This window comes from Apiospora hydei, assembly GCF_038363865.1.
Source record: "Apiospora hydei strain CBS 114990 chromosome Unknown utg000006l_segment0_segment0, whole genome shotgun sequence".
Taxonomy (NCBI): Eukaryota; Fungi; Ascomycota; class Sordariomycetes; order Amphisphaeriales; family Apiosporaceae; genus Apiospora; species Apiospora hydei.
Genome location: NW_027117365.1, coordinates 4,508,739 through 4,531,548, shown reverse-complemented (window position 1 = coordinate 4,531,548; position 22,810 = coordinate 4,508,739). Strand labels below are relative to the sequence as shown.

The window sequence follows — 22,810 nt, the reverse complement described above, 5'->3', positions numbered from 1 at the left end:
CCGAACCACAGGGATCCCCGCCCCTAACGGCGCCTTTGTTCCTGTACCCCTGTCCCCCCAATTCTCCAATTCTGGGGGAAAGATTTAGGGCCGTCCTGCTACTTTTTCCCCCAATGAATTGAGCTCCAGCACCTTGACTAAACTCGCTGTGATGTTGACCATTTCATGTGCGTCATCTAATACCCGAATATCAGCCATATATTCACCGACGAATAGATGCATTCAATTGAATTAGAAGAGAACAGGAATTGATGCTATTACTGCTGCTGAGATGATTGTGTAAGCGTCTAACTGAGTCATTCGAGTAAGGAAAGGCCGAAGGCAGGGGTTGAAGTCCGTCCGTCTTGTCATTAGTTGGCAGGGCCCCTGTGCTCGCCCGCCGCGACACGCTGGCAAATCTCCAACAGGGCGCGCCCAGCCCACTCAAAGTCCTCCAACTCAAGGTAGACCTGCGCGCTCATCCGCGCCCAGATCTTGCCGTTCCCATGGAACAGCGGGATGAATGTGTTGTAGTCTTTCATCAACTTCCCCAAGATCCAGTTCGTGACAGCAGGCACCTCGGCGGCCGGTAGAGCACCGTCGGCTGTGACTTGGATGGGCAGCGCCACGTTCGTCATGCCGCACCTGCCCAGCGTCCCCGTGCTGTTCTCCAGCACCTCCGTCCCCAGGATCGCCGCCGCGCGTTTCCCGCCCTCGCGCGCGAGCGTCTGCGTGTACTCCAAGATCTTCCTCTCGCCGCCCAGGACCTCCTGGCGCCACTGCAGCGCGTCCGTGACGCAGAGGTAGGGCGAGCAGTCGACGGTGCCCGTGAACTCGAAGCTATTGACAAAGTGCGAGTTCGCGCTCTTCGGCAGCGGGTTGATCCGTGGCGTCCCGTTCGTGTTGGTCTGGGTCGTCACGTACCCGTGCGACGTCGGGACCGACGACCGGATCAGCGCCTGGTGACGGACGGGCACGTAGAGCACCGCGCACCCGCGCGGCACGAACAGCCACTTGTGGCAGTTGGACAGGAAGAAGTCCGGGTCCAGCGCGGCCAGGTCCAGGCCGATCTGCCCGATCCCCTGCGCGCCGTCGACGAGGCTCAGGACGCCGTGCTGGCGGCAGGCCTCCGTCAGGGCCTCGAAGGGGAACCGGATCCCCGGCAGGCTGGAGACGGTGTCGACGACGCAGAGGCGCGGGCGCTGGCCCTCGGCGGCGCAGCGCGCGACGGCGGACTCGAAGGCGGCGAGGGCGTCGCGGTCTTCGAAGGGTACTGCAGCGGGATCTCGCGCGACGAGACGGGCGTGTTCGACGCTTGGTGCGCGTCGACGATGTAGTCGATGGTCTTGCCGCAGCCGCCGTAGACGGTGCTGAAGTACAACATCACGTCGCGCCCGTCCGGGTTCCAGGTCAGGTTCCGCAGGATCGTGTTGATGGCCACGGTCGCGTTGGGCACCAGGACGACCGTCTCGGCGGGGGCGCGCAGGAGCGCCGCCGCGGCCTCGCGCGAGGCGTCGAGCAGCTTGGGCAGCTCGTAGCGGAGGAAGGGGTCCGGACGCTGGTTCGCGCGGTCTTGGTACTCGCGGAGGCGGGTGTGGATGGCGGTCGGCCAGGCGCCGAAGGATCCTGTGTTATTGCTCTTGTCAGATTCGGTGATTGTTTATAGATGAGGAGGACGGATGGTTGTTTCATGTGGCAAAGGTGATGATTGACTATATTAGGGACAGTGACTCTTACTGACCCTGGTTGAAGTTCCGGTAGTCCGGGTCGAAGGGGAACTCTTGGCGTAGGCTGTGCCCAAAGGCTGCTGAAGCCCCGTCGGTGGGCTCAGATGTAGTATTGGAAGACGCCATCGTGATGAGACGTGATATACTCCAGTATATTGAATATAGTACTGGTTAGTCACCGGTCACAAGGATGATGCTGGATGCATGCTTTGGTCTTTTCGGAATGACGCGGTGCTTTTATAGAGGTATGTTCAATGCTGTCTTCATACACACATGGGCCGCCATCGGCTCGCAATTGCTAGTGACTCATGTAAGTGATAGTCAAAGGGAATGAAGTGATTCAGAGTTGGAGAGCTGATAACCTAAACCCCACCTGCACCTGGGCGATCGCAGCCGCAACTACTTTATCTGGTGGAGTCATGTCAGCACAAAGGCGTGTTGCTATGCGTCATATCGAGCGGTTAACTATCCGACATTAAGCTCGCAACAGTCCGGGGTTATTGTCTCTAGCAGGGCCCCGAAAGAATACTACAGCAATCCAAACTCCTTTAATGAACTGAACGGCTGGACCCGGTATCCACGCACAATTGTTATGCAACTGTTCCCTGAGGATTTATACAGCTGGTTATACAACGGGTCTGAGGAAGTACTGCCCCAGAGTACTTCGAAGGTACCCCCTTGAAACTAACCCGAATCGGCCACATCTCTATAGATGGAACTCCACCAGCACTAACACATGGGTCCAGGGTGTTCAGGGCCTCATCGGCCCTTCTCTTCTGCTTCTAATGCGGAAGTATGTATAAGAGTATATATATGTCTTGTATATATATACTGCACCTGCCATCCTACAGTAATTCATATCATCTCAATACCTCACTTTGCAGTTCAAAACACACCCTCGTTACAATGCCTTCGTTTCCATCATACAGAGAGCGGTTCACATCCGGCCAGGTCGCCCAACTCACCCCCGAGGCGTGGCGACTGTTTTGGGCTCTGCAAGGGCCCCTCGCCTCCGCAGTCTCCGTCATGTCGGAAGACTGGCGCGCCACGGGCTCCGAGCCGCGCGAGCCGTACGTGCAGGGGCGAACCCCGGCGAGCGACGTCCCCACCGCGTGGCACCCGATCGCGAGCGCGCCCCTGACGGAGCCCAAGATCGGCTCCATCGCCGTGGAGGTCGACGCCGGGGCCGGCTTCGTCACGGTGCACGACTACGTCTCGGCGCTGCACCCCTGGCTGCTGAGCCTGCGGGGCGAGATCGCCCGGGCGGACAATGTGTGGGACTCCAATCCGCCCGAGTACTATGACAAGATGATGGTAGAGCATGCGGGGCCTGAGAATATCATGGTCATGGACGAGGCGCGCTACGTCGCCGGCATGCGCTCGGGTGAGCAATTTCAGCAGCTCCACAGAGGCACGGTACAGACGCAGGCGCAGATACGCGTCAACGGCGAGACTCCAATCCTAGCGCCGGCTGGCGGCCCTTCTCGCCTGGAGCAGCTGGTAGCGAGAGCCGAGAGCGGCGACCTGGAGGCCGCGCAACAGGCCATCTCCCAGGCCACTCTGCAGAAAGTGCCGCACGGCCTCAGCCCGGCGACCGTCCAGGCCCTCCAGGACAGTTACGAGCGGGAGATGGTGGCCGAGTACGAGCGGCGAGACCAGGAGGTTTACGAGATGAACAGGAGAACGTGTCCTGGTTTGAGCACCGAGGCGCTGGAGGAATACATGGCGGAATTCAGGGAGCACACGAGGGCGGCAATGGAAAGTCGCCGGGAGCAGCTGAGAAAGATCGGGAGATCCTGAAGAAGGTTAGATGACCTGTCTGCGAATTGGAAGTCTTGTTTGCCTTGACCACCAACGTTGACTGAACTTATTGGTTGCTTGCTGTTGAGGGCCATTCTTTTGGGTATCTTGGCAACTAAACGACTACCTGTTATAGAGATATTTAGACATGTATGGCCCAAATTACTGTGATTTGACCAGTTTGAGGACGATCCCCCATGGTTTGGCGCCACTATCATAGTATTCCAGCGTGTTGTAGGCAGCGCTCTCCACGTCAACTACGACCTCAACCATGCCGCCAGCTTCTCCACAAGCCCCCAGTAGCGATGCTGCCTTTTGCACGGTCGTCGCCTCATCGCCGCCGCCGTCGATCGTGCGCGCCAGGTCACGGTATAGCACCGACGACTTCACACCGCAGTCGATGTGTTTGGCCAGCGCCATCACGGCGCCAGCGTCGCCGCCGAGGTCGATCTGCCACTCGGAGCACTGCGACTCCGAATCCATGGTCCAGTACGGGTCACCTTCTGTGTCGGCAACACTTCGGAGGTGAGCTGCAGCGCGGACTAGTTCATCTCTGTTCAAGCCTTGTGCCGTGCCCCCATCGGCACCGATACACACGAGCTGCGTGCCCTCGCCACAGTTGGGCAGCTTGGGAGCGGTGAAGTCGGGTCTCGGAGATGGCATGGGGACGACTGGGAAGCCGGATGGCTTGGGCATGACAGGCGGGAGCGTGGATAGAGGCTTGGATGCAGAGGTGGTTGAGGTCGGCGGCACCGGTACTTGCGAGGAGACGGGAGGACGAGGCGGCAGGGTGCAGTTGCCCATCAGGCAGTTGCCCAGTCCACAGAAGGCCTCGCCTGTACCGCAATTACCATGCACACTACAACAGTCTCCCCATTTGCCATCACACATGCGGTTCCCATGGTCGGTGCCGCACTTGCCGTCGGTTGTGTACAACGAATCGCCGGGACAGCTTCCTCGAAGCAGATCCCGTTGGCACAATCTTCCCTGTTTATCTTTGTCAGCCCGCTGAACCGGAACCCATGAGCCAGAGAGCGGCAATGATTGCCTACTTGGAATCGCCACACGTCCATGTCTCGGAGTTACAACATGGCTTGTCTGTTCCAAAACAGCTGGCATTGTGGTAAAGGGGGCCACAATGACCATTCGGATCATGGTACTTCTCGATCCCTGCAGTGATACAACCATTTCTCAGTTAGCCTCGTTGGAAAGGTTTTATAGAAATGGAGGAGATTGGTCACATGTTAGATGCCGGAGACTACTCACATCCGTCGGTGCAATATCTTGTCATGGGCTGGATATTGCTACAATCCTTATTGAGATCAGGGTTCAACAGGAAGAAGAAGTCAAGGTCGAACCCATAAAAGTCAGCTCTCTCAGCGCATGTATAGTAGTTGACCTCCTTGTTCGTCCGTCCCCGAGATCGACAGTGGACATCTCCGGGCTCGAAGTTGCCGGTCTTCCAGTCGGCACTGTCGGTCCAGCGGGGGCGCTGTCTCTGGCAGTAATGGTCGGCAAGCCATGTCCGTCGTCCCAGGTATATGGCTGGCAGTCGTTGGAAGCGTCCGCTGGTTTCAAAGAGGCCAGAAAGAGGCACCACCCGAGTGTGGCGGCAAGATGCTGCATTGTCTTTGAGAAGTTGCCACTTGTAGCGAGTTTGGCGTATGAAGAAGAACAGGAATAACGTGCAATGGCATCAGGACGGGTGCCCAATTCGTGCGGCCTTGAAGTATCTGAACGACATGCTCGACGCAGTGCCTCTCACTCACGACCGAGGATGGCGTCCAGTTCAGGCAGACGAGGCCCGGAAGTCTGGCCTGACCTACGCCGACAACTCGGGCCTACTTTCTATGGAGGTTTCGGAGATTGGGTCCCAATCTCGTCGACAAGCCGCTGTCAACTGGACCCTGAGCCCAAGGTGATCTTTTTTTATTCTCCGACCCGAGCCGCAGCCGCTGCCTGGCTGAGGTGCCACCATCACACTCGGCCCTATCCAGCGGGGGATCGCGCCATGTGCGCCCATGTAGGTAGGAATTCGGGCAAATACAGAATATACAGGGTCCTGTCTTCCCTGTTAGCGCACCAGGTGGTGCTGCATCCCAATAATAGCGTAAGCCCTATGCTCAACTGGGCATCTAAATCATCGTGCCAAACTAACGGTTTCTCTGATTGACACCCCCATGAGGTAATTGGTGTTCTTTAGGGTACCTACCAGATACATCTACCTATAGGTGTCTAACATCGCATCTCAATCTAGTATCAAACCCGCCGGGGAGCAAGGATGGAAAAAAAGCCCTTGACAGGGGCAACTCCACCTGGCAAATACGCCTTGATCCTCATTTTACCTGTGCGCCAAGCTTCTTTCAACCACCTTTTCGGGACGTTTCCGGCCGGTGTCCTCATCTAGGGTTGACTTAGTCAGTTGAGAATCTAGACGCGGCCATGGCTTTTGTCACTGGTGATGGCTGTTTCGGCATGTGGATATGCACAAGGCTGCCGCCATTGCCTCGGTGGTTCGATATCATGAACTGTCTTCTCATCCGTGAATAATCTCGGCGGCAAGAGCGCATGTAGCATCGGTTGCCTTTAGGAAGCCATCTCACGAGAATGTATCCAGAGAGAAGTACGGGTCCGTCTCTTGTTGCTGAGAAACGCCGCTCGCATACTTCGGTGGAATATCGTCCAACAAGGGGCCGAGGGCCGAAGGCCGCGAAAATGGTACGGCAACGAGGGTGAACGTGAACACTGATGAGTGATACGAGCAGCTTTGCTGGGAAGTGCATGATTGTTGGGCAAATACTCAGTTGTAGCTCTACTCTACGACTGGGGATATATGTAGCACCCCTTCCGTGAGCCTCTTCTGGCTTTGAAATCTTCCCATAGCTCAGGCCGAGCCTTGCCAACCCAATACGCCCACAGCTTTGTCGCTGTATACCGCAAATATGGCTTCAGTACGGCATCTACTTTACCTCTTTTCTGTTTTGATAATCCCTTTATTATGCCCACAGCTACGAAACCAGGTCCTAGGGCAATTCATCCAAGGCTATGTTCAACGGGATCTAGCAACACAGAGGCCAACTTACTGGCGACCTACGACAAACGACGCTTTCCGGAAAGTGGTAGATTTATCACCAGAGACGGTTATTTTGGTGTACAATTGCTGGTACATGACAGATATAGGTCAAAACGTCGAGAACTGGAGGAACACACCACGCGGACAGGCCCAGTTCCCTCAATACCTGTTCGGCTACGACCTAAACACTGGCAAAAAAGGCCGAGTCAGGCTGGGCTTCGTCCCATACTTGTCCTGAGCTTACCCAGGCGAAGCCGATGCGTCACGATAAGGAGTGGTACTATTCACATCTGGAGCCAGGCACACAGGTCAATGGCATCGCCAACAAGCGGAACGCTCTCGGCAGAGTCACGGAGTATGCCAAGATCAGATACACATGCGACGAATATCCGCCAGCCACATGGGTCGAAGGCGGCAGCGGGTCGCTGTCGCCTGAAGCCGCACCGGCCAACGCCGCGACTCGATGCGCTGCCATGAAGTGCGCAAAGAATGTAAAAGCCGAGCAGGACTGGCAAGGCGAATCGCATGAACGCCTCCGCAACCAGCTTCTCTACCTCGCTCGCCGTCAAGGTATTCAATTCGACCCGACACAAAGCGTGATACTATTCGAGCATGTAATCGACACCCATCCGCACAATGGAGTAGCCGCTTCGATCCACTCCTATTTTTATCCCGGGAAGTCACAGTCACAACCTGGCGAAGACAAGATAGTGACGCAAGCCAAGCGCGCACAAGATGCCGGGAACGGGACCTACTCACACTTGGGTTATGGAAACCTTTCATTGGAGGAGTTCCTGGCTTCTGTCAATGCCACATCCCATCACATCTTCGTCAATGACACCATCTCAGATATTCCCAGCTTGGACATTCCAGGAGGCATGGGGACTGACATCGATGCCGCTCTTCGCTACAGGTCTGAGCTACAGGACACACAATGGGTGGATGAGGATGAGTCTGAGGACGATTACGACGCAGCCGACCTCAATATTACCAGATTCAGGGCGCCGAGACTCTGGCAGGAGCTTAGGAAGCCCGACACCATCACCGTCAGCGAGCCGAAGCAACATGAAGTCCGGGGCACTGTATCTGGAACAAGGACACCGCTCCTGAAGAACGCAACGAGCTTTTCCCTTGCCCAAGCTCGTCGCATTGTCGAAGAAGCCAAGGCCAGGTCTGCCACTCTCAACAGGAACCGCTTGGCGAACCCGCGCCGTAACAACTATGGTCTCAAGCCGGGGACCAACCTGAGGGGCGAAGCCAAGCAGCGCCGCAGTGCCCTCAAAGCCCTCCGGGTCGCCAGCGACATGCCATTGCTGAGCATTGACGATACTATCGCGGCGGCTGCAGCCCTCGTGGCAGAGGCCGAGGCAACTGACTTTGTGGGGAATGGTACGCGGTTCCCGGCCAACATGACGCGGCAAAACCACCGCAAACGTGCTAAGACCGGGTCCTATTGGATGGCACAACTTGACCGAAAGGGGACGGTACCCTGGGGAGATGCTCCCGACTACAAGGCATGTAATTGATGTGCCACCACTGAGTTGGGCTGTTCTGGACTCATGCTAACAAATAACGCCAGATCTTCCGCAATGTGCTCGACTACGGCGCCGTAGGTGACGGAATTACCGTATGTTTAATGATGTTCTTCCCTTTGCGTTATTATTCCCCACCCCTATTCCCCTCTTGCAGCTTGCATTGTAGGCCTTGAAGTTTCACATAGTCGATGTTTCATGTCTACATGGCTGATACGCTGGGATCCAGGACGACACGAAGGCCATCTCGCGGGCTATGAACGAGACCCGCCGCTGTGGAGAGAAATGCAACGGCTCAACGACCAAGAACGCCATTGTTTACTTCCCTCCGGGAAACTATCTCATATCTAGTACTGTCCCTATGCCCTTTGGTACGCAGGTGATCGGCGACGCAAAGGACTGGCCCGTACTCACCGCGAGCCGCAGTTTCGTCGGCCTCGGAGTGCTGTCGTCGGATGAATATACGGGAGGCCAGGAGGGTGCCGAGCAGTGGTACATCAACACGGCCAACTTCTACCGGCAGGTCCGCAATTTGCGAATTGACATCAGCCGCGCGTCGCCAGATCAGGACGTCGCTGGTATTCACTGGCAGGTTGCTCAAGCTACCAGTAACCAGAACTTCGAGATCATCGCCGCTGCTGGCAGCACCACACAGACCGGCATCTTCGCTGAGAACGGTAGCGGTGGTGTCATCTCCGACATCACTTTCCGCGGGGGCAAGGTCGGTTTGTACGGTGGTGAGCAGCAGTTCACGGCCCAGCGCATGACATTCGATGGCTGCACCACAGGGGTGCAGATCATCTGGGATTGGGGCTGGGTGTGGAAGTCCATCACCATGACCAACGTCGACGTCGGATTCCGCCTGATGGCGGGCGAGGGCGAGACTGGGATCATCGGCTCGGCGGCCTTCTACGACTCGTCGTTCCGAAGTGTCGGCACGGCCGTGCTAATAGCGCCGCCGAACCCTGCGCCGGGATCGGGAAGCACCGGCGTGATTGTCGAGAACGTCGAGTTTCAGGGGTGTAGGCAGGGCGGTTGGCGACACCAGCGGCGCCACGTTGCTGGCCCCGACGGGCAAGGTCGACCACTGGGCCCTTGGTCCTGTATATGCGCCGGGGCGCCAGTTTTCCAGCGGCGCAAACTTTTGCACTTATATACGGCAGCAAAGCTTGCTTGACTCTAGGGGCCGTTACTTTGAGCGCGCCAAGCCACAGTACGAGGACAGGGCTGTTGGTGACTTTGTGCATGTCAAGGACTTCGGAGCCAAGGGCGACGGTGTGACGGTTGACACGGCAGCGTTCCAGTATGCGCTCGCTGCGAGCATTGGGAGGATCCTATTTGTCGACGCGGGCTCTTACATTCTCAGAAGCACCATCACCATCCCCCGGGCGCGAAACTGGTTGGCGAGACTTGGTCTCAGCTAGTCGCCGCTGGCACATACTTTGAGGATCCCAGGTGAGTGGAGTCCCTACAGACCATTTGTGTTGGCTATATTCGCTGACTTTCCTCAAGTAATCCGCAGGCGTTGGTCAAAGTGGGCAACATTGGCGACGTCGGAGATGTGGAAATGCAAGACCTCATCTTTACGACGCGCGGGCCCACGGCCGGCGCAGTGATGGTCCAGTGGAACATCCGCGCGGCATCGCTGGGCTCCGCAGCGCTTTGGGACTGTCACGTCCGGATCGGGGGAGCGACTGGCACGAACCTGGGATCCGATGAATGCCCGGCTCTGACCTCGGGCATGCCTCAGGGTTGCAACGCCGGCAGCCTGATGATGCATCTTACTTCTACTGCATCGGGCTATTTCGAAAATATGTGGCTCTGGGTTGCTGACCATATGATTGAGTACGCGCCCAGTCCTAGGCCCCCTACTTATCGCTTTGGATACGATTGGCTAACTCGTACGCCCCAGTGATCCTGCCTTGGACGACGCAGCCAACGACATGGCGATGACTTCCATATATGTGGCGCACGGCTTCCTCATCGAGAGCACTGAGCCCGTGTGGCTTTATGGAACAGCCTCGGAGCATGCCACCTTCTACCAATACAATTTCAACAACGCTCGCAACGTCTTCGCCGGCCTTTTGCAGACGGAGTCGCCTTACTACCAACCAACACCGCAACCGCCGGCACCGTTCCAGGACGTTGTGGGTGTATTTCCCGGTGATCCCGCCTATAGCTGTGCAGCCGACAACGAGTTCAACGGATGCGATCAATCGTGGGCCGTCATTGTACATGGATTGGCCAACATATTCGTTGCCGGAGCCGGTCTCTATACTTGGTTCTCCACCTACACCCAATCGTGCATAGATGAGCATACCTGCCAGAAAGCCCTCTTGTTGCTGAGTGAGAACTACAACAACGTGTGGTTCCAGAACCTCGTCACCATTGGGGCCAAGTACATGGCCGTTATGGAAGGGCAAGGCATATCGGCGCTGGACAACCTCAACGTTAACTCGCACCCAAGCTGGTCGCAGATTTCTGTGCTCGACGTGCGCGGCAATGGAAAGACTTTCCACGAGCTACATTGGCTCGACCCGAAAATATGGGACATGGAACGGCCAGCTTTCACCTGCTCGCCGCCCTGTCGCGTGAAGATCCCGCCCTGGACAGGAGCAACCAGCACCGTGAATTACCCAGTCATGACGATCAGTACAGGATCGTTTTCAACCCATATTTTTGCTCCGCCCCTTACGATCTCGGAATGGATCTTCGAAGAGGTAACGGTCGGGATGAGATCAAACGGCATGCGGCGACGACAAGACTTGACCGAGTTCTGGCCGGTTCCGGCCACAACATCGGCGTGGCCTGCGGTCACGTACATCGGACCAGCTGGCACGGCGGAGAGCACAAGGCCAGACATGCCGTTCCCTACACCACCGCCATCCATAGAGCCCGGTGCCGCGCCGCCGCCCAAGGGCCGCTGGCCGACAAGGGCCATACAGCCTTCGAGGGGAAGGGGTTCGAGCCGGGAGTGCCGGAATGCAGCTTTTGGGACAACGTTTGCGGAGCACCCAAGGGCTGGCAGGGCTTTGGCGAGTTAAACCCCATGGACGAGGATCCGTACGATGAGTGGGGACCCGACGTCTTAGTCATGTGTCCTGAAGAGGATGAAACTAGCAGCGAGACGGCGCCGGCGGCTCCCACAAAGACGCCGATCTCGCCTCCGGTGGCGGTGCCCTCGCCGATGGAGGTGGGCCACACGCTCAAGAACCGGCCTCCGTGCTACAACCAGGGCAAGGCCACGACCCACGAGCGCATGGACAACGCGATCCGGTCCTTCTGCAAATACCTAGGCTCACCGGTGTCCATCTTCGGCAAGCGGGACGGGACCGAGGCCATGGAGGACAGCGTCCGCGTCTTCCGCGACGATTTCCACCAGCGGAAGACGGAGCCTTTCAACGATCTCAACATCCTGTTCGAGTTCGAGGTGTTTGCGGGCTGCGAATGGAAGTACAACTTCGACGAGTGTAGACGGTATCTGTTGGTGCCTGTTGACAGCTGCGACTGCTCCGGTGTCAACCATAAGCGAGGCGGCGATGAAGAGAACGATTGCTATTACTGGAGAATTGATCCGAATTCGGCCTAATATTTGGGACTTACCTACCTACTATCCCTTTAATGGCGACAACGCTGCCCTTGGTATAATAGATATTTTCCGTAAATAATCGACTAGCCTAATCAAGTAGTCTACGCACATTATGCCACAAATAAAAATAGATACATATTATACCACGGCACTGGTTATTCCTTAGTCCATACAGAACGACACGTTAACGGGGGCAGCTTAATCGCCATTAAGGGGATACTCCAATAGGCATAATTAGAAGAAGGAATCCTACATTACACATATGTATTACAAAATAAACAGAATTAATCATTTTCAAGTACAAATAGCAATCCCCTTATCCCCATCACCCATACCGAACATTCCCCCGCCCTCCCCCAAACCAATCCTCCGCCGCCCGCGCCTCCTCCGCGGATGCGTAATTCACCACCGTGCTCTTCATGGTGGTGTACTCGCGCAGCGCATCCACCCCATTCTCGCTGCCGACACCGCTCGCCGACTTGGCGCCGCCCCAGGGGCTGCTCGGGTCGTTGCGGTGGTGCGTGTTGACCCAGACGATGCCCGCGTCGATCTGTTCGGACACCCGGAACCCCTGGGCTAAATCTTGGGTCCAGACCGACGCGCCCAGACCGAACTCGCTGTCGTTGGCGAGCGCGACGGCTTGGGCTTCGGTGTCGAAGCCGAGGACGGCGATGACGGGGCCGAAGGCTTCTTCGCGCCAGATGCGGGTTTGCAGGAGGCTTTGGTTGGAGGATGAGACGAGGACGGTCGGTTCGAAGAAGTAGCCTTTGGCAAAGTTGATCCCGTCGAGCTGGCTTTGGCCTGTCATACGCTTGCCGCCGGTGAGGGCTGTAGCATTGCCGCTCCCAACTGCCTCGTCCACGAGTGTAGTAACGTTCTGCAGTTGCTTGGCAGATATAAGGGGTCCCATCATCGACTCCGGGCTATCGGGAGATCCCATCCGGCGAGCAATGGACTCGGTCTTGGCCTTGAGCTTCTCCAATACCTCATCAATCACCGAGTTCTCAACGATAATCCGCGTGCTCGCGATGCATGTCTGGCCGCTTGCCATGAACGACCCGAACGCAATCCCGTTAACGGCGACGTCGAGGTCCGCCGCCGCGAAGACGACCAGCGGTGCTTTGCCGCCCAGCTCGGCCGTGAAGCGCGAGAGATTACCACCTGCCAGACTGCCGATAGCCCGACCCGCGACCGTGCCGCCCGTGACATCAACTTTTCGAACCAAAGGGTGCTGGACTAGTGCTTTACCCGTCGTCGCCCCATATCCAGGAAGCACATTAAACACCCCATCAGGCAGTCCCGCCTCCTTGAGTAACTTCCCAAAGCCAGCGTCGTCAGCGGCGTCAGCTCGCTCGGTTTAGCAACAACACAATTCCCTGCCGCGAGCGCCGGCGCCAACTTCTTGACCAAGATGAGCAGCGGGTGGTTAAACGGCGTGATCTGCACGACGACCCCGAGCGGGACCCGGTCGACCCAGTTGTGCAGCCTGCCCACGGTCGGCAGCACGGCGCGCTCCTCGGTCCGGAGCCGGGCGGCGTAGTACTTGAACCAGCGCACGAGCGAGGGCACCTGCGCGCGCATCTCGCGCGCGGCGCGGCCCGTCTGCCGGACCTCGAGCGGGATCAGCGCGGGCAGCGCCTTGGTGAGGAGCGTTGCTGCGGCTTCGAGGACGTCTGCGCGGGCGTGCGGGGAGGTCTTGGACCAGAGGCCGGACTGGAAGACGGTTTGGGCTAGGTCGATGGTTTCGGCTACGTCTTCGGGGCTGGCGGCGTGGCATCTGCGCTCTCGGCGTCAGTAAGGCTTGAGGTGATGATTTTATATTAACATACTGTGCAAATATCTCGCCCGTTGCCGGATCCTCAATCGGTATCCTGATCGTTTGTTAGTTGCTGTACCCTGTCCAGGCTTTGGGTCACATGTAAACTCACAGTTCAGCTCGGCCAGGGCGCTCTTGGCCATTAACCCACATAAGGTAAGTCTCTGCCATCTTGTATGCAGGGTTTTGTTATACCCAGTTCCGGTGAAGAAAAACCTAGGGTCTTGCGCAATGCCGTTGGTGAGACGTTATCTTTGTAGTCGGGGAATAATAAGGTTAAGAGCGGGGCCGTCGGCATCCCCGACGTTTGTGCATCCTCGGCCCTCGCGCCGCTGAGCCGGAAACCGTCGGCGTATCCCGGGAAGTGAGAGGGGGTCAACACCAAACAGGCTTACATATAAGCTTACATACGTTTCAACTTCCACGTGCGGCGAGGAAGTTGCTCAGGCTGTATCTTATAAGTAAACATCATCAGCCCCCATAGCTAGTTCACCCGGATGTCTTGAGCAGACATGAGGACAATCAAAAGAAACATGTGGCTCAATAGGCATGGGGCATCCAAGTGATGCCCCAAAGTTTTCATTGCGGTCGTCAATATGTTCTCGGTAAAGTGCTATAAAAGAATGTGTCTATCCTAACGATTGTTTGAGAATCAAAGGGCGTCCAGAGTCCTCCCAGCTGTACCCATCACTAGCTGGTCCACCAGCTCATGGTTCCTAACGGACTGTTCAAGGGTTCCAGTTAGTCCTTCATCGTGTCCATATATCCTTCATCCTTCCAATCAGTCGTTCATCTCATCCACAGCACCGAGTCCATCGCGCCCTGCACACGCAGTCTCCCTACCCGAGCTTCTCGAGCTTTTCGTATTTGTTGCTCCGGCTGCTTGCGGTCTGGCTCGGGTGCAAGGCTTTCAGTTGGTGGTGGTAGCTGAGATCAGCCGATGTTAGGTCGTTGAAGGTAGTCATGACAGTAGTAGTGTTATCCGCGCGCGAGTGATTTAGATTGCGAATGTACTTACGCATGCCTCCCATTTTGGGGTCCGGCATATGCTGCTTGGGGAGGTCTGGCCCCGAATCATTTCCGTCGCTGGGCGACAGGTTCGAGGCGCTGTCGCCTGCACCATGTCGCTGTGCTCGACGGATGTTGACCCAGGAGCCCAGGGACTGGCCGAGTGCTGAGATGCGACCGACGAATAATGCGAGGACGACTGGCATGGACAGGCACACAATCCCTAGGTTGTTCTCACACAGACTGTGACTATGTTTCAGTATCGCCTTCTCCAGCGAGATCGGGATGTAGGTCGAGCCGGAGTGTTCATGTGAGCTTCCTCACCTGGTCATCAACACGTATTGACCGTTCCACGTGCTGTCCTTGAGATCCATGATTGTAGGGTTGTGACGGAAGACCAAATTTGCCACACCAGCACCAGTAGCCCTGCAGAAGAAGGTCAGCCAAATCCTCACGCTTTGGGTCTTGTACCTACAGCAGTCCAGTAAGGAAGATGAAACTTATCCCCCACTTTCGTTTGTACGAAAGGCCGAGTTTGGGTATCTGGTGCAGGGGTATGAACATGATGTAGAAATCAGTCAGCACACTGATATAGGCGCCTGCAGTAATCAGCTTTTGAGGGACTCCAAACAAGCGTGCTTGGTAGTCCGGGGCGAGGAAGTCGCCGTCGTGGGGGAGTGCGGTAACGAGGTATCCGATCTCAAAGGCAATGCAGAAGCAAACCACCACTGTCATGCCTGCCCAGACCATAGCTCTGACGTGGTCTTTGGGGCCAAACAAACGTAGGTAGAAAACAAAGAATGCACACTTGATCAACGTGTTGGCCATTCGAAGCACAGCTGAGTTCGCAATAGCCGTCTAACACCGGCGTAAGCAATGGCGAGAAACATTCGGGATTGGCGGAAATGACATGCCTTCGAGTAGTAAATCCATTTGCGAAGGGTGGTGTCCCATAGGTGAGTTCCGCCTGGGCCGCCACCTGGCTTGTCGCACACTAGAGTAATAGTCAACGTCAGTGGGGATCGTCGAGACCAAGATATATTGTAATGTGGGACTCACTCATCAGAGCTGTAAGGTCACCAGCGAGAACAAACACCTATATATTCGCCAAGTCAGGTTCAGTGCTGTCGCTGCTGCTCTCTTTCAAGCGGATTTCGGGTATCTCACGGCTGCTGCGATGCAAAGATCTAAATTCTTTCTGTGAGCAAATGTAGCAATTACGCCGAGGTAGTTGCGGATCATGATCACTTACAATCGTCTGCACCAAAAGACTTGGTGATCCTGAGGCGAGTGTAGATTCTGCCTCCTGTGAACAAGACCACCAGGGTAAACATGACAGCGATAACAATGATCAGTTGGTAGGAATGCGACTCGGGGTTGACGAAGTTGGACTCAACTCCCGGAGGCGGTTTCCTTGCCGGGGTGTGGTCCAAAAACCAATCATAATCACCCATGGCGACGGTGGGCAAGAAATGATGTGTTGTTGGGTTTTGGAGTTTGGTCGTACGTAGATACACCTGAAAAGAGCAACTCTGTGTTCTTTAGTAGGACTGGCAAGTGAAGAGCGTGACGGTGAAAGGAAATGCGGCCTACCTGGAGAACCCCAAAGTACTTATGCTGCCCGTCTCCAACTGCCTCAATTTGAGCTGAATGAGGGATACGTCGGTAGCAAACATTGGCGTCGGCGAATGGCTTGTTTGCTCGTTTCTTGGCGCAATTACATGGCATATCGGGTGCAACCCCAACCTGTCCTTGCGTCGCGTTTTATTTGCCGACAGGCAGTATGGTCGCACGGCGCCAGGCAAGGCGTCTTATTTGCTTGCATTTCATCGAGGCCGCTTTCGCCGCAACGACAGAAGAGGGGAAAGCGATCGTCGCCGCATGGCCGCTAGCGAACAGCCACTTTCTGATGCCATGATCTGACTCGAACTTTCCTTTCACGATAGCAAGCCATCAAGCACCCCCGGACATCGGAACTTGCCACTTACCATGATAGAAAATCGAGTGGATCTGGTTTTTGTGTGTATGGCTTCTCTCGGGCTTCGTCAACTGCAGGGATGTGCGGGCCGAGAACGGTCAAGTAAGGGATGGGAGAGTCGCAAGATTGGCAACCGAAAATGCGACCAGACCCAACCCAACTGTTCATGCACGTCCGAGCGCAAAACCAGAATGAAACTGCTGTGTAGCTGAACTTGACGAAAAGAGACAAAAGTCCGATGCTGGTGCAAGAGGGAACAAGTGCAGAAAGTGCAAGGCAAGTCAACCCTTACATTTCGAATGCCGCCTGTGCCAAGCTCGCGTCCCCAAATCCTGATCTTGTCGGTTACTGCGAACCCATCGTCGCCATTATGTAGCGTGGGCTGCGAACGTGGTCACTGTTCCTTCCCGAGGGCATGCAAAGCAGCACCTTGGGACTCGCTTGTTATTGGATGATGATTTCGCCCAACCATCGGTTCCATGATCAATCACCTTTTACCATCTCATTTCCTTGCCTGTGTCCCTCTCGGCATCTGAGAACCAGAATTGGGCCTACTTATCGATACCGCATCAAACAACGCCACACCAAAGATGAAGACAAAGCCCAGTGGCCCCTGTAGGTTTCCTGTGCGTGAGCTTGCACAATAGAACGACCATTACTGGATGAGGTTGAGCCTGAGCATCGTTTTCTGTGTGATACTTTACCAATTCACTTCTGTCGCGAATCCTCTGTTCCTTCTTGAATCTCACAGCACCGATGTATCTATCCCCTTGATGGCGACAACGCTGCCTTTGGCATAATCGGTACTTTCCGCAAATAATTGATAAGTCTGTTGTCTAACTAGGTAAGTATCACGTTTGATAGGATAATCATTATGCCTAGTGGGATAAACGTTATCCCACGGCATTTAATGTTATTCCTAAACGTGTACAAGACGGCATGGTATGGTGAAGGCAGCGTTGTCGCCATTAGGGGAATATGTCAGATATTGGTCTCCTTGTATGTTATTTTGCATGTGTTCGTAATAAGTATCTAGGAATGCCCATAGGCACAGAGTATCAGGCTCTGAACTGCCCAAGTGACAGGTACAGACAGATACAGAGTACTGAGCTTGGCGGCCGTGGAAAAACCTCTTCCCGGAACAAGAAGGGGGAGCCACGACAAATTTGTTCGAATGACCCACGAATCAACGAAGATTCGACGACTGTAGGGGCTTGGGTACTTCCCTTCAACGTGACTGGCTCGCTTAACACCAGTCCGCCGATACTGTGCTTGAGAGCAATCTATAGGAATACGCATCTTGGTTGCTGTTTGTTTGAAGAAAAACAACAAAGGTTTTCCGATTCATGCAAGCAGACCAGCAGCGTTAAACGGGTCAAACAGAGGAATAACTGAAAAATAAATACTTGGATTCGGCTTGGGAGTTTGTGCAGTAATGGTCCTTTGTTTCCGCGTGGTGTTTCGGTATCCCGACTTGACAGCATGGTTCCTATAGCATTACGTTTTAATCAAGCATCGATGTATTATTCTCGTGAACATATGGTCGTATATAAACATAAATATATCCGGGAGTCATATGAGTATACCCGAAGGTATTTAGATACATCGTGAGACGCAATATACCATGATTCCAAAGCTACCTGAGGGGTAGCCTCAAAACATAGGGGTAATAACCGAATGGTGACGGTGGTGTGAGTATGTATGGTTACACAGATTCAACGTCCAAGTCCCAGACGGTCTACTTATCAATCTTCACAATGCGCTATGTCCCTAGACCAGTTACTTACTCTACTGAGGAAATGGACATCATTAAAACAGGTCGCGGGTATCAAATGTACGTCACCTGTTGAGAATGTGGTTTGTTGATTGTAGCTCGTAGAATCATGATTGTCGCAGTTTGCTTGAGCCGCGAAGCTTAGCCAGGGGTAATCCCACCACGGTACACCACACTACCGAGGCACCCTGACTGAATCCGATTGTGGGATGTACTCCCCTAAGTCCTTGGACCGACGTATGCCATATGACCCCTTTATCCCCCAAGCATGCACGCGGAGGCAGCTTTGCTCGATCCAACTGGATTTACCAACTCCCAGGGCCTGTGGGCTCAAACACCACGGAAATACATGAAATCACCAATGCTGGAAAGATTTAGAGAATTGTTGAGGATAAATTTTATTTTTAAAATATCAAAACTCGCTGAAATGCAAAAGTCCAACCCCAAGACCCAGAGCTGAAATGTAAGGGTATCCAATGCTCTCGTCTATGGAATCTAGTTGTCCACTAATCCATACCGTGGTATCTAAGAGGGTTTATACAGTGTTTTGTACAGCTGAAAGACGCTCTTTCTCGTCGACCAAACCAAATCTAAGATTTTATCCAAAATTAAGCAATCCAGAACCACACCTTTTGTACCCAGTTCTTGGGAATCGGCTTCTCATCCATCGCCTCGAGCTCGTCCATCTCCTTGACTCCGGTGAAACAATCGATGTCCTCGATCTTCCTGCAGAGCGGTGTTCGGAACCACAGCTTGTGGCCGAGGTACAGCGCAAGGAAGATGGGAATGGTGATGTATGCGGCCAGGAAGTCTGACACGCTCCACTTGCTGGGAAAGAAGACTTGGAAGCCGTTCGTAAGAGTGAGGAGGATAATGAGGAACAACACAACATAAGTTGCGTATGGCTGCAATGGAGTCCTGAACGGCATGGTGTGCAGCAAGTTGTTGAATTGCATGGCCTTTCGGAACCGGAGGTAGGTGGTAAGACACACAATCCAGGCAATGAAACCGCTGATGGTGGAAATGTTGCTGAACCATGCAAAAACTTGCGCACCGCTGCTGCTCACGTTGAGATACGCCAGGCAGCCGACCAGCCAGGTAGCAAGAACGGCGCGGTATGGGACACCCTTCTTCGTGGTTACCGCGAAGAACTGGGGAGCCTGGTTAGACAGGGACAAACTGTAGAGGATACGGCTGCCCGAGTACAGGAAAGCGTTTCCGGCAGACCAGGCCGACGTCAGAATGCAGAAGTTGATGACATGGTTCAAGCCACCGATGCCAGCATTCTGGATGGCAATAACCCAAGGACTGGCCGAGGCGTCGCTGTTGGGAGACAGGAGTCGCGGATCGTCGCTCGGCACGATGCAACCGATGATCAGACTAGACACTCCATAGAAGACGGCAAGTCGGTAAATGAATCGTCGGGCAGCCTTGGGAATGTTCCTTCGCGGTGCCACGGTCTCTCCTGCCGCCAGGGCAATGAGCTCTGGGCTGGTGATGAAGGCGAAACCAGCACGGACAAAGGCGGTCCAGTAGGCCAAAAAGCGACCGGTACTGCCCGGCGCCATGTACTCTTTGAATGCACCTGGTGCACCCGGTACCAGTACTTGAAGCCGAGAGCTTCGTGATTTGGGCCTCCGCCGCACATGAGCACAATTCCCAGGATGACCAGGCCCACAATGGTGATAAGCTTGATACTGGCGAACCAAAACTCGGCCTCACCGAAGACCTCGACGGCAATGATGTTGAGAATCAAGGTGACGACCAGGATGATGGTGATCCAAACCGCGACAGGAACAGGGGTCTCCCAGTAGTCAAGGAGAATGGCACCAGCTGTAGCTTCGGCTGCGACGAGGATGGCATAGGCGTACCAGTAATTCCAACCGGCAGCGAAAGCCAATGAGGGTTCAACGAAGCGATTGACGAAGTAGGGAATGGATATGCCCTTGAGAGGCAGGTATGTAGCCATCTCACCAAGATCGTTCATGACGACCCAGACGAGAAACATCATGCTCAGATAGCCCATCCATAAAGGAGCAGGGCCAACGAGGGCCAAAATGGCGCCAGATCCAACGAAAAGACCCGTACCGATGCTGTGAGATGAAGCGGTTAGTCTTGATATGCACTTGCGAAAAGGAGGACGACGCCAATTGGTCGAGTTGGTGGTACTCACGCTCCGCCCAGGGCCATGAACTGGATGTGGCGACTCTTCAGGCTCCGCGACAGCTGGTCATGCTCCTCGAGCAGACTGCCTACGCCGGCCGAACGGGTTGTTGTGAGGGCGTTTTCCCCGCCTTGCTCAGCGCTGCTGTACTCATCCTTGGTGGCCGACATGGTGGGCAACGAAGAAAGAAGATTCAAAAAGACGACAGCAAGCAAGCGGATGCAGCAACGGGAAAGGGAGATGACAGAACCCAAAGCAAAGGCCGGCTGATGGACGGTGAGAGAGCGAACGGGAGAGAAAAATATATAGTTGATAGACGCGACCGCCCACAATTGATTGACCCCATCATTGTTTTGGGGCTAGACCTGTCGACCCCGGACTATTTGATGCAACGTCAGGCATCTCGAGTCATTGGCAAACGTAATGTGACAAGGCCGGGAGGGCGAGATAGGCCAATTTGTGGTTAAGCCGAGAGATCTTGGCACATCTTTTGCGAGGGTGTGCTGTGAGAGGTCAATGGGCGATGGCCCATGGCGCAGAAGTGGAGGAGCGGCCAGCTTCGGGGTTTTGAGGGTCGCGCAAAGCTAGCAAAGGTGGAGGTGGGGAAGCTACCCTGGCGTTATCTGGGTACCACCCTGGACGGAGGCTGGACGGTGCCAGAGGCAGGCCTCAGCATCCCGGGTCATCACTGGTTATCAGTGATCCTACACGGGCTTTCAGATAAACCTACCAGCCAAAACGGATCCTTATCGCAACGGTATGCCCAACTGGGCAAGGTCCGGGGCAAATCTTTACGTCACGCCTTTCCCAGCACTGCTGCTTAGCATTGCTGCTTAGCCCGCGCTCTAAAACTTTCCAGCTAAAAGTGCTCTAATTTGCTAATGGGGATGCACGACAGCAGCGAGAACCGGCCTCGGGCTCCGGCCCTGTACTGCCCTGTACTGCCCTGCCTGCCAGCCTGTCTTTGCCTTGCCCCGACTCAGCTCCAGCAGCAAGCACTCGGGCAGCCTCTAGCCGATCTGGGACTCTATCCATCTGAACTTCCACTCGACCATGTGTCTTGGTATTCCTTTCGTTCACTCGGTATACTCTTGGAAGCAATCTGGTGATTGGCTAGCCTCGAGACCAGCCTCGAACCCAACTGGGATCTGCCGTTGCCAGGGATGTCAGCCACTCCTTGTCTCGGGGATATTGCACGTTTTTCTTAACTCATGCAGTAATCTTGCAAGTAATTTCGTCGCTACTAATGTGAATGGTGATAATGAATCAGCCGAACCCTCAATTTTCTCTCTCTATCAATTGTGGTTTGGCAAGAGATAGCATATGTACGTAGGGCCGCAACACTGGGACACTGGCACTCGGGGACTGCTGGATCTGCTGGGCAGCGTCGCACTATGGCTAGCAGGATCCAGGTTCGACCCCAACCTGTGGAGCAGCGTTATCAGATGCAGGCAAGTCCAGGTGGACTAGACAGCCACTTGGGAATAAGCCTCCCTGCCCTGTCTGTCTCTTTGCCGCGGTTTTCCGAAATGCACGATGCAGGCACAACCCGTACCGCCCCTTAGTCTCTCCGATGCGGATGCATTTAGCCACAGACAGCTAGGACGGCATCAATTGATCGACCGCTTCCCCATGAAAAAGGTGCATCCGCGACATTTCTGATGCCCGTATATGCGACGCCGTATGCTGCCCATGACATAGGAATGGCATGATGGGTACATGCCGGCCAACTTTTCGCACAGCACCTACATATCGCTGTGTCATCAACGTCACCCAATGTGCTTACTCCATTCTGCAAGCCGTTCTTCTGGCCATCCAAGCCGGACTAATCGCTTACCCCCTGACCCACGACTTCAAGCAGCGAAGTCGGTGATAATTCTGGAAACATCTTTCGCGGCGGCATCTGTCGAACCAAACATCTTCTCCTCGTGCCGCCTGTCCATACCTACCAACCGGATGCCTCGAGGGTGTGACAGTGGCAAGATCCACGTCCAATGAGGCACGCCTTCCAATCCTCTTCAAACCCACGTCCCTTTCGCATCCCGTCAGCCATGGTAGTCATCTCGACTTCTCAGCATCACGACATTTCTACCTACACACCTGAGGTTCACATCTGAGGTTGATTAGCCAAGGCACTCGACCGAGGTCACACCTGGTGAATCTGACACAAGCAATTACTTGAAACTTGGAGGCAAGATTTACAAAGGCCAACGCGGTGGTGCAGACGGCAGGGAAAGTATACGGCATCTCTCCTTTCTTGTTCACATCTCATATTTCTGAAACGTGTTTTCATGTCACCAACTTCCCTGCCTTCATTGTGCTGGTCGCAATGCCGCTCATAGTTCTAACCAACTTCGACATTGTTCTCCT

At 54.9% G+C, this 22,810-nt stretch overlaps 7 protein-coding genes across 7 annotated transcripts; 2 read left to right on the top strand and 5 right to left on the bottom strand.

Annotated features, from left to right (window-relative positions):
- Positions 1 to 350: 350 nt before the first annotated feature.
- On the bottom strand, positions 351 to 1,832 carry PG997_008657 (pyridoxal phosphate-dependent transferase; the record flags this gene model as incomplete). The annotated part of the gene is made up of 3 exons (XM_066812972.1): positions 351 to 1,214; positions 1,280 to 1,605; positions 1,721 to 1,832. The coding sequence occupies 3 exons, from the start codon at positions 1,830 to 1,832 to the stop codon at positions 351 to 353; spliced, it is 1,302 nt and encodes a 433-aa protein (XP_066668314.1).
- A 780-nt stretch (positions 1,833 to 2,612) lies between these two features.
- Positions 2,613 to 3,506, top strand: PG997_008656 (uncharacterized protein; the record flags this gene model as incomplete). The annotated part of the gene is made up of 1 exon (XM_066812971.1): positions 2,613 to 3,506. One exon carries the CDS (start codon positions 2,613 to 2,615, stop codon positions 3,504 to 3,506), a length of 894 nt encoding a protein of 297 aa, XP_066668313.1.
- A 162-nt stretch (positions 3,507 to 3,668) lies between these two features.
- On the bottom strand, positions 3,669 to 4,310 carry PG997_008655 (uncharacterized protein; the record flags this gene model as incomplete). Its single annotated transcript, XM_066812970.1, has 1 exon — positions 3,669 to 4,310. The coding sequence occupies one exon, from the start codon at positions 4,308 to 4,310 to the stop codon at positions 3,669 to 3,671; it is 642 nt and encodes a 213-aa protein (XP_066668312.1).
- Positions 4,311 to 6,448: 2,138 nt separating this feature from the next.
- PG997_008654 (uncharacterized protein) lies at positions 6,449 to 11,654 on the top strand (the record flags this gene model as incomplete). Its single annotated transcript, XM_066812969.1, has 9 exons — positions 6,449 to 6,784; positions 6,828 to 8,063; positions 8,159 to 8,206; positions 8,341 to 9,209; positions 9,280 to 9,414; positions 9,624 to 9,956; positions 10,024 to 11,072; positions 11,123 to 11,588; positions 11,645 to 11,654. The coding sequence occupies 9 exons, from the start codon at positions 6,449 to 6,451 to the stop codon at positions 11,652 to 11,654; spliced, it is 4,482 nt and encodes a 1,493-aa protein (XP_066668311.1).
- A 371-nt stretch (positions 11,655 to 12,025) lies between these two features.
- Positions 12,026 to 13,687, bottom strand: PG997_008653 (uncharacterized protein; the record flags this gene model as incomplete). Its single annotated transcript, XM_066812968.1, is given in 4 exon segments — positions 12,026 to 12,931; positions 12,949 to 13,477; positions 13,530 to 13,571; positions 13,629 to 13,687. The coding sequence occupies 4 exon segments, from the start codon at positions 13,685 to 13,687 to the stop codon at positions 12,026 to 12,028; spliced, it is 1,536 nt and encodes a 511-aa protein (XP_066668310.1).
- Positions 13,688 to 14,355: 668 nt separating this feature from the next.
- PG997_008652 (NAD(P)-binding protein) lies at positions 14,356 to 15,978 on the bottom strand (the record flags this gene model as incomplete). The annotated part of the gene is made up of 7 exons (XM_066812967.1): positions 14,356 to 14,767; positions 14,849 to 14,950; positions 15,000 to 15,331; positions 15,388 to 15,518; positions 15,584 to 15,620; positions 15,692 to 15,711; positions 15,777 to 15,978. 7 exons carry the CDS (start codon positions 15,976 to 15,978, stop codon positions 14,356 to 14,358), a joined length of 1,236 nt encoding a protein of 411 aa, XP_066668309.1.
- A 2,906-nt stretch (positions 15,979 to 18,884) lies between these two features.
- PG997_008651 (uncharacterized protein) lies at positions 18,885 to 20,610 on the bottom strand (the record flags this gene model as incomplete). Its single annotated transcript, XM_066812966.1, is given in 3 exon segments — positions 18,885 to 19,847; positions 19,862 to 20,369; positions 20,450 to 20,610. 3 exon segments carry the CDS (start codon positions 20,608 to 20,610, stop codon positions 18,885 to 18,887), a joined length of 1,632 nt encoding a protein of 543 aa, XP_066668308.1.
- Between the last annotated feature and the right edge of the window lie 2,200 nt (positions 20,611 to 22,810).